At 31.2% G+C, this 9,513-nt stretch overlaps 1 protein-coding gene across 2 annotated transcripts; it reads left to right on the top strand.

The window, feature by feature from the left end:
• The first annotated feature begins 1,406 nt into the window (after positions 1 to 1,406).
• On the top strand, positions 1,407 to 7,298 carry LOC125191957 (carotenoid 9,10(9',10')-cleavage dioxygenase-like). Of its 2 annotated transcripts, XM_048089399.2 has the most exons (14): positions 1,407 to 1,715; positions 1,781 to 1,851; positions 1,963 to 1,977; positions 2,064 to 2,175; positions 2,612 to 2,711; positions 3,020 to 3,082; positions 3,455 to 3,565; positions 4,417 to 4,601; positions 4,874 to 5,012; positions 5,885 to 6,002; positions 6,078 to 6,179; positions 6,307 to 6,558; positions 6,785 to 6,896; positions 7,053 to 7,298. In XM_048089399.2, the coding sequence occupies exons 1-14, from the start codon at positions 1,512 to 1,514 to the stop codon at positions 7,074 to 7,076; spliced, it is 1,608 nt and encodes a 535-aa protein (XP_047945356.1). In that variant the 5' UTR covers positions 1,407 to 1,511; the 3' UTR covers positions 7,077 to 7,298. The 2 variants fall into 2 exon arrangements, with proteins under 2 accessions (XP_047945356.1, XP_047945357.1); XM_048089400.2 differs by lacking the exons at positions 1,781 to 1,851; positions 1,963 to 1,977 and having other exon boundaries at positions 1,528 to 1,715.
• Positions 7,299 to 9,513: the final 2,215 nt, after the last annotated feature.

The following is a 9,513-nucleotide window of genomic DNA, read 5'->3' as shown; positions in this document are numbered from 1 at the left end:
TCTATCTCAAATTGGTTCAATTGATTTTACTTTCAAATTTGATAAATTGAATATTTCAATTCACCTTTAATTCAATTTTTAGAATTATAGATCTCGTTAATCTCTAAATTAAGTTGAGTCCTAAGTTGATTAATTTGTAGATAAATTAAAATTCTACTTTTTCTTATTGGTAATTATATCTAAACTAAATCGGTTGTATAATTACTTAAACATTGATTAAAATATTAATTTATTACATTGTTTTCTAGCTATTACTTTATTCATTAAGACTTACATAAATTATGAAAATATATACTATAATATTACAAAGTATAGCTATTTTTTCGTATTAGTAATTATTTTTATTGAACCATTTATTAATTGAGTTTACTATAATATTCATTTAAAAATTAAATATTAAGATGGTTAGATGTTGTTGAATATATATCAAATTTGCAATTACTACATCTTTATGATAAAAAAAATTATGCACTTTGCATATGTATGAGATCCCCTATGGTGCAAGAATATAGGAAAGATGTTTTTGGTCGCTAGGTTATATTATCACTACTTATTTATAACATCATACGTACAAAATAAAGCAATAAGTAAAAGTACTAAACTAGTACCTTATACTATATTATGATGGTAATAGTAACAAATTATTAAGTTATGAAGTAGTAGCAATAATACAAAGCAATAATAACTCTTAATATTATATGGCATATTGTAATATATATATATTAATAATAATAATAATAATACTAGTAATATTAATTGCTATTATTATTAGATTATATCACTCATTACAATTGAAAATTATATTGATTAATAAATATTATGGAGTATAACGCTATATTTTGATATTATTAATTATTTTTAAATTCATTAGTATATTGTAGGCTCATACGTTAATAAACTAGTGCAATGTGGCAAGGATTTTGAGTTTTGTAAAAGAGTGAGAGATGATGGAGATTTACGGAAAATAGGAAATTTCATATTTTTAGAAATGTTACTCTACTTTAAAGATTTAATAATTTCTAAAGTAAAAGTTCGAAACTAAGTGGCATACTGTGTTAAAATACAGAAACATATAATTATGCAAACACCACTATATCATAGTATATAAAATAATAATTATTGATTTATGAAATTATATTATAATAATTGCTGAAAACAAAAAATAAATAAACCTACGTAAATAAAAGAAATGTTAGAACTGGATTAGAGAAACGGAATAAAAAAAATAACTACAATTAAACAAAAAGGGTAATAGTGTAAAGTTAATTGAGCATTAAATGAGATATTTAAATAATTAATATCTATGAGATCTTAATTTACTAAAATGCCATTTTATGGCCAACCATAATGTGGCCACATAGCTTTTCCCATTTTTATATACTCCTATTCCTATGAATGATATAGTATAGGATAAGCAATTTTCCCGCTCCTATACTGTAACAAACAACTACTTCTCCTACTCTTTACCCGCCATTAATACCCACTCCTACACCTCACCTTACCTCCACAACATGGACAGAACTAGCGGCGGCGCTGTGCTGGTGCGACCGGACCCCAAAACCGGCCTTATTTCCTCGGCAATTGACTGGTTGGAATGGGCATTCGTCAAGCTGATTCCCGATTCTAAGCACCACTCTCCCTGTCTCTCCGGTAACTTCGCCCCCGTCGATGAGACTCATCCTCTCTCCGACCTCGCCGTCAAAGGAGATCTTCCGGTGAGCGCCTTCGATTTTCCTTTATCAATTTCAATTTATTTGAGGGACATAATTGGTTGCTGCAGGAATGCCTAAACGGTGAGATCGTCAGGGTAGGTCCGAACCCGAGGTTTGCTCCGGTTGCTGGATATCACTGGTAATCGCTTTGCTCTATCTATTGTCTTCTTCTTACTCACAATTGTGATACATCTCGAATTTGGCAACCTAATTTGATTGAGTTTGTAATTGCTTGTTTAATTTTCTGCAGGTTTGATGGTGACGGGTGTGTACTTGCGAGGAGGCACATCTTCAACATTCTTAATGTTATGATCGATTCTTATGTTTTGATTTTTGTTTAACTGGCTGCAGAATGGTTCATGGTGTGCGCATAAAAAATGGGAAAGCAACCTATGTCTCCCGCTTTGTGAAGACGTCACGGCTCAAACAAGAAGAGATTTATGGGGGAGCAAAATTTGTGAAAGTATGCGTAGATTACATATTATTATGTGCTTCTCTATCTTAAACTCATTTTTATCTTTTCTTATTCCAAATGGCACTCATAAAATGGTGAAGCAGAGTGATTTTATTCAATTCCTGCCATTAGAGTAAATAACAATTGCAGTTGCTTTACATAAATGCAAAAATACATGGAACCGTACATTGAATTGGAGATCCCTAAATTACTTCAATCGTTCTAGTAGGTTTAGGTGCTTCACTTGATGTCAATAGTTTGAGCCATAATTCATTTGGCTTCAGAAGACTACTTAGGAAAAAGGACGTACTTGAATTTTCATCAACAAAATGTATTCATGTGTAGTCACATAACTTTTCATGAGCAAACAAGTGTTTGCTTCAAAATATGCTATGTATTTCATGTCTTATTCTTTGGCCCCTTACCATTCCAACTTGACAAGCAGCTTGGTGACTTGAGAGGGATTTTTGGACTTATCATGGGTACTATGCATATGCTAAGGACAAAACTCAAAGTACTTGATGCTTCCTATGGAAATGGCACAGGTGGGAATTTTTGGTGCTTTACTGCCATATAATTCTATATCTATCGCTAACAACAGCTAGCTGAACCCATACACTATTAGTTTTAGTTATAATTGCATTAAATTTTTAGATTATGTAAGAGATCAGTCAGACAATTATATGAATGTGATGGCATAGCAAAGTCCTAATCTTTTGTCGGTTGCATTTCGACTGTTCACATTTCTTGGTATTAAGTTTATTAATCCATAAAATGACAAAAAACTTCAGCTGGTTGTTCATCTATCACGTGGGCCATGATTGACTTGACTATAATGGGGTTGTTTATTCAGCTAATACAGCTCTAGTATATCATCATGGGAAGCTTTTGGTGCTTGGTGAGGCAGATAAACCATGTAAGTTAGCTCATTCTTTCTCATGTTAATTCTAGAACTATGTTTCTTGTTGTGGATTATATATTGTTCAATGAAACCCATGTTTGCACCTTGTCTCCTTACCTATCTCCATTGACTTCCCTTAGTTGGTATTTAGCTTACAAAATTGTCCAATTTTTACCAAAGCAATTATAATACTCATGTAATATCTTTATCTTTTATCTGACAAGTAAGGTCCACCTACTTTGCATGGGGATGTACTATGGCTTCACTATTTCCACGAAACAGGGCGCTCTTAATACAGTTCTAATAGTTTTTGTGTATGCGATTGCATGCTCGTGTGTAGAATTCAGATGGATCTAATGCAGCACATGTTTTCTATTTGTCGAATAGATGTTATGAGAGTTTTGGAAGATGGAGACCTGCAGACCATTGGCATGATGGATTACGACAAAAGACTGTCACATTCTTTTACTGCCCATCCTAAGGTGGATCCCCTCACCGGTATGATTAATGAATGTCAATATAAACACGGCAGTAAAATTAATACTTTACAAGATATATTTCTCTCTTCAGTGATTTGTGATTTGATTTGGGGTTGATTTATCACCTTTTCACTTGTCCTTTTTCTGTTGTCACTACTACCTTGTTATTTCTATCTAGCTGCAAAACATACTTCTGCTGTAACTATGAAGTAGCTAAAGTTGCCACAGGCATGAAATACATGCACATAACAGAATAGCTGTAACTATGAAAAAGCATATGCTGATAAGTAATTAATACTAGATGTTAATGATGTCAATTTACATACTCTAGTATGCCTGCACCTAGACTTCCTCACCCAATAGCAAGTAAACTTTGATTTTATGATAATAAGGCAAGTGTTAGTCATACAGCAGTATAAATTGAATTATTTTTTATGACTATCTTTGCAACCTTACAACAAATATGCCTTTTTCCATTAGTAGTAGTTTTTTTTTATTATATCAACTTGGTGTTGCATGTTATCAATGACAAACTTGATAATTTCATTCATCTGTAACATGGACAATCCTGGAACCTTATTGATTCCTTTTGTCATGACTACCTTAATAAGCAAAAAAGGACTAGGAGATGACCTAGAAATTTTCACAACTATATTTGTTCTACAATTGATGTTATTGCTAACTACTCGAACTATAACAATTAGCAAAGATATTATGAACCAAGGAAGTAGCATACACAACTCTCAGCAGCAGCCTTGTTTGAGTTGACACTAATGTTTATGTTCTATTTCTTTCATCTTGAGAACAAAGTTAATAAAATTTCTTTCTTGTTGGCGAAAGTAAGTTTTCTTTCAAAAACTTTTTGTACAGGGGAAATGTTTACCTTTGGATATTCTCAGACACCACCATATATCACATACCGAGTCATATCAAAGGAAGGTGTGATGCAGGAACCAGTGCCGATAACAATACCAAAATCAGTCATGATGCATGATTTTGCCATCACCGAAAATTATGCGATTTTTATGGATTTACCGTTATACTTCATGCCAAAGGTGCGGCTCTTAGACAATGTTATCCCTGTTCGTACTTTGACATGAAACATGGTGTAGTAATTGCTTCCAGAGTCTGTTTTCAGAAAGAGTTCATATTTGGGTCCAGTACCTCTATTTTATTTGAAAGCAATCCTGTAAGTTGGATATAGTTTAAACTTTTGTAACATGCAAGTATTGAATGTGGACTAGTAATATAGTTTTAATGAATATTTGTTACACTGATATTTGTTTCCTAATTACTGAAGCAGTCATGGTTATCAATTTTCTTCCAGGAGATGGTAAAGGAAAACAAACTTGTTTACACTTATGATCATACTAAGGAAGCTCGTTTTGGGATTCTTCCACGATATGCTGAAAATGAGATGCTAATAAAGTGGTTTGAGCTTCCAAATTGCTTCATTTTCCACACCGGTAAGCTATTTCATTATTTTGTCTTTAGAAGAAGCCTTTTCTGCAAGTTATTACCAGAGTTTGAGCTCGTAGGTAGCCAAACATACATTTTTACCTCATAAGGTGATGCAAGATCCAAATGTTGATTTAATTAATGTTCCTGTTATTTAAAATGGTGGAGAGTTTCGTATAGATCAACTGAATCTTTTCATGTGAAAATTTCATTATTTTCCGAAAAGCCAATGATTATTCGGAGCTCTTTCTTTTTTGTTCGGACATGATACGGTTTCTACAGTTCCAATTCATACAATTGGATGAATAAGTGCTGCAATTGCTTGCTTGGTGCACAATCATTTTTCTTGCATTATATTTTATTGTACTTGGTATAAGAATATGGCCTTTGATGCTCCTACATGTTATTTCCATCCCAAGCATCTCCAAGGGAGGAAGGTACATTGAGAAGGTATATTTCTCATTTACCTTCTCAAAAAGATAATTATATCTTCTTAAAAAGTAATGAACTCCTAGAGAAGAAGGTAAATTGAAAGGCAAACAAAAAGAGGTAAAGATACATTTTTAAAATTGAAGAAGGTATAATACCTTTTTAAATGCCCCCTTTCTTGGAAAATGAATTTTTATAAAGAACAGGTAAATATAGTAGTTAATTCACTTTACCTCTCCATTTACCCCTTCCCTTGGAGATGCTCTAAATGATTCACAACCTGAAACCAAGCTAGGCTAGACTGGCCCTTGGATCTCAATCATTATAATCTTGAGTCAGAAAATAACAAGCAGTTCAATGTTTTAACACGAACTGTTATTACTCATAATCATCATAGGATATTTCTATAGATTTCCTGTATTGAACAATTAATGTGCTATTTGACTTTCAGCAAATGCTTGGGAGGAAGGAGACGAAGTAGTTCTTATCAGCTGTCGGATTGAGAATGCTGATCTTGACGTTTTCAACGGCTCTGTTAAAGAAAAGTTTGAGAATTTTAAATGTGAACTGTAAGAGAACAACATGCTAATCCATTTGTACTTATATATATTCCTATCTAAAAGGTGATACTCTGTTTGTGTAAGGTATGAGATGAGATTCAACCTTAAAAGTGGTCAGGCTTCACAGAAAAGATTATCTGCATCAGCGGTAGATTTTCCCGTAGTGAATGAACGCTACACGGGCAGGTAAGCTCTATTAAGTTCATCAATCATGTGGCTCAACTTAAGGCTGGATAAATTAAAAAAACTAGTTTCAAAAAACTCATAGACGAACAGGAATCTCAGGGTCATGCGTGTGTTTTTGTGCATTCAGGAAACAAAGATACGTATATGGCACAATATTGGACCATTATCCTAAGGTAACTGGAATTATAAAATTTGATTTACAAGCAGAACCAGACATAAAAAAGGAAAAGCTTGAAGTGGGAGGAAATGTTAGTGGCATCTTTTATCTCGGACCTGGGAGATTCGGATCAGAGGCGATCTTTGTTCACAGGAATCCTGATAATACATGTGAGGAAGATGATGGCTACTTAATTTTCTTTGTCCATGATGAGAGCACTGGGTATGTTCTCCATCTACAGTACTTGTTATCTATTTCTTGTCTTTCTCTGTGTGAATTAGGTCACTCGATTTTCGAGATGAAGCATGCGTTGCAGTATATTTCTTTCTACTCTAGCAATATTTGAAATGGAAACTATTTAAGACAATGAGCATCTCTGTGTGTGAGAGAGACAACTAGAGTATCTTAGTTTTGATTGAGTAAATAGTGTATTGTTTGAGATATGCAGGAAGTCAGAAGTGAATATAATCGATGCAAAAACGATGTCGCCTGATCCTGTTGCTACAGTGGAACTCCCCAGAAGAGTCCCATATGGTTTCCATGCCTTCTTTGTAACTGAGGTTGGTACTTCTTCGTCTTTCGCTGCAGTGTTCGGTTATTTAAAGCCAATGCATAACCAATGTTGTTTGGTACATACAAAATGTTATTTTGTCTAAAGTTAAATATATAAGGAATATAAATTAGTAGTCATTAAACTCGATTATCCTTTGACACAGGAGCAACTTCAGAAACAGGCTTAGCACTGACAAGGTTTCGAGGATATTATTATGGAATAATAGCAATGCCTTTTCCCACTAAAAAGAGGCATGGTGGTATATAATAATTCATAAATTATAGATAGTGTGCATCATGCAAGTGTTAGTGTTAAACTAATACTTGGGGACTTATTTGTATATTATATTTCACCAAAGCTGTATTTTTACAATTATCACGTTAATTTTTATGAGTTTCTAAAATCAAAATTGATCCCTAAAAAATGGAATTTGCATTTTTGAGTTTTGAAGTAGTAAAAATCATGTTTCAGTGACCCACATAGAAAAATACCACATTTATAGTTTCTCGATCTAATTGACTATTTTGCCTACCACATTTATAGTGTCTCGATCCAATTGACTATTTTGCCTTTGAAGCCATGAAAAATGTATGAGTCATTTTATATATCTCCTTAGGCCATGTTTGGTTGGTATGACATGTTTGGTTGGTATGAGAAAGTAATCTGATTCCTTAAATTTTAAATTTCTGTGTTTGTTTTGGTTTTTAATTAAACTGGGAAAATAATCAGAATTCGAGAACAAGGAAAGTTAGTACAACTTTCTAGTTTCCAGGATTCCGAATCCTAACTTTTCCTAGGTATTCTTTTTTCCAGTTTTAAGATTCTTACATATTTAATGCAATATAGTGTATTTTTATTATTATTATTACTAATTAGAATGTTTTAAAAATAATTTAAAATTATAAATCATGCTTAATTTCAGTATAATAATTAACTATGATTAAAATTATCATAATCATAACTATATTTTATAATAATTTATTAGATAATTAAAATATAATTATAAAATATAAATCATCAATAGTCATAGTGCAATTTTAATTTATTAAATTTATTCAATTATATTATCCGTAAATATTATAATTATAATACTAATTATTATTATTATTATTATTATAATAAATGAGTATAATATTTCATACTATAATTGTAATTATATTATTGCATATTATGATGGATAATCATATTTAAACTATCCACTGTAATAATAAATATAATAATATAATTATTATTATTTGTAATTAATAATTTATTAAAAAAATTATATTATTATTATTTTTTATTTTATAATAATAAGTATATTTTAGATTGGTATTTAAATAAAATATAAATTTAAAATCTTGATATTTTCTATACACAGGAAAGTAAAGTTACCAGGAATCATATTCCCGAAATTAATTTTTTAGGAATAATTTTTTTTGTCAACTTTACTTTTCTGTCAACCAAACATGTTAGTACTACTTTTTTACCCAATTGTTATAACTTATGAGTTAAGAATGACAGCTTTTTTATCATTACATTTCTTTTTCAATTTTTATACGTAGTCTATTAATGACAATCTTAACTTACAACAAGATAACTTACTTTCATTATTAGTTCATATATGACACTCCTTTCGTCGCTCACTAAATAAGGCATTATTTTTCGGCACGATTTTAAGAAAATGGAGTTTTATTAATTAAGGGGAGACTATAAAGTAAGATGAATGCAAAAAGTAAGAGAAAAAGTGTCAAAAAGGAAATAACTAACTTAGTGGAGTACTTCATTCGTTCCTTATTTTAATAGAGTTATTTTTTTTCGATACGAAGATTAAGAAAGAAATGTTTAGTGTGTTAAATGAAGCCTAGAATGTATCTTAATTTTTGGCCTATTCTTCTTCTGATGATTGATTCAACCTATGATCAAAAAGAGCGAGTAAAGTAAGATAGATGAAGAGATAATGAAGCAAGAAAAATAAATAGTAGTACTCCCTCCGTCTTAACACACTTCTTTTTCGCAATCATTTAAGAAAATTAATATTCTATCTATCCCACCGAAGACGACTCACTTTTTTTTTTAGTTTATCCCGTTCAAGATGACTCAATACTAAAAATAGAAATTTCTTTACCTATACTTTATTCTTCTTTCTTACATTATTTTCTCCACCTTAATTTAAGTGAAGAAAAAATAAAATAAGAGAGATAGTATTGTGAAATATTTTTTACTATATCATTCTCTTTCTTACTTTACTAGTATTTATTCGTACAATATCATTTTTTAAAAATGACTGCGACTGCATTTCAATTTTTCATTAAAATGCTTTTAAACTTCGATTTGGAGTCCGCCTGTGTACAACTAGTTGACTGGCTAGATAGTTCGATTGAATACAGTGTTAAGCTTGAGTTAAAAAAATAAAAAACTAGTTGACTGGCTAGATTTGGAGTACACCCTGTGTGCAATTGACGGACTAGTGCGGTTGTCCATACGTAAACTGTTTTTACAAATTTTATTTAAATCATAAAACTCGATCAAATTTTAGCTACAATAACAGAATGAAGTATTAAATTATTAAATTTAATTTTTTGGATAATCATCAAAGTGAAAGGAAATGAACATGTTTTAAATTATTTAAGACTGTTTCATAT

This window comes from Salvia hispanica, chromosome 4 (genome assembly GCF_029641045.1).
Source record: "Salvia hispanica isolate PSC_SH4W2 chromosome 4, Shi_PSC_v1, whole genome shotgun sequence".
NCBI lineage: Eukaryota > Viridiplantae > Streptophyta > Magnoliopsida > Lamiales > Lamiaceae > Salvia > Salvia hispanica.
Note: the sequence above shows the minus strand (reverse complement) of the source record. Positions and strands in the feature narration are given on the sequence as shown.

Bases quoted from the DNA above. Each gene is read 5' to 3' on its own strand.
- LOC125191957 (XM_048089399.2), top strand. From the start codon at position 1,512: ATGGACAGAACTAGCGGCGGCGCTGTGCTGGTGCGACCGGACCCCAAA. The intron at 2,176-2,611 runs GTATGCGTAGAT...CTTGACAAGCAG, and splicing joins GGGGAGCAAAATTTGTGAAA to CTTGGTGACTTGAGAGGGAT. The intron at 6,003-6,077 runs GTAAGAGAACAA...TGTTTGTGTAAG, and splicing joins GAGAATTTTAAATGTGAACT to GTATGAGATGAGATTCAACC.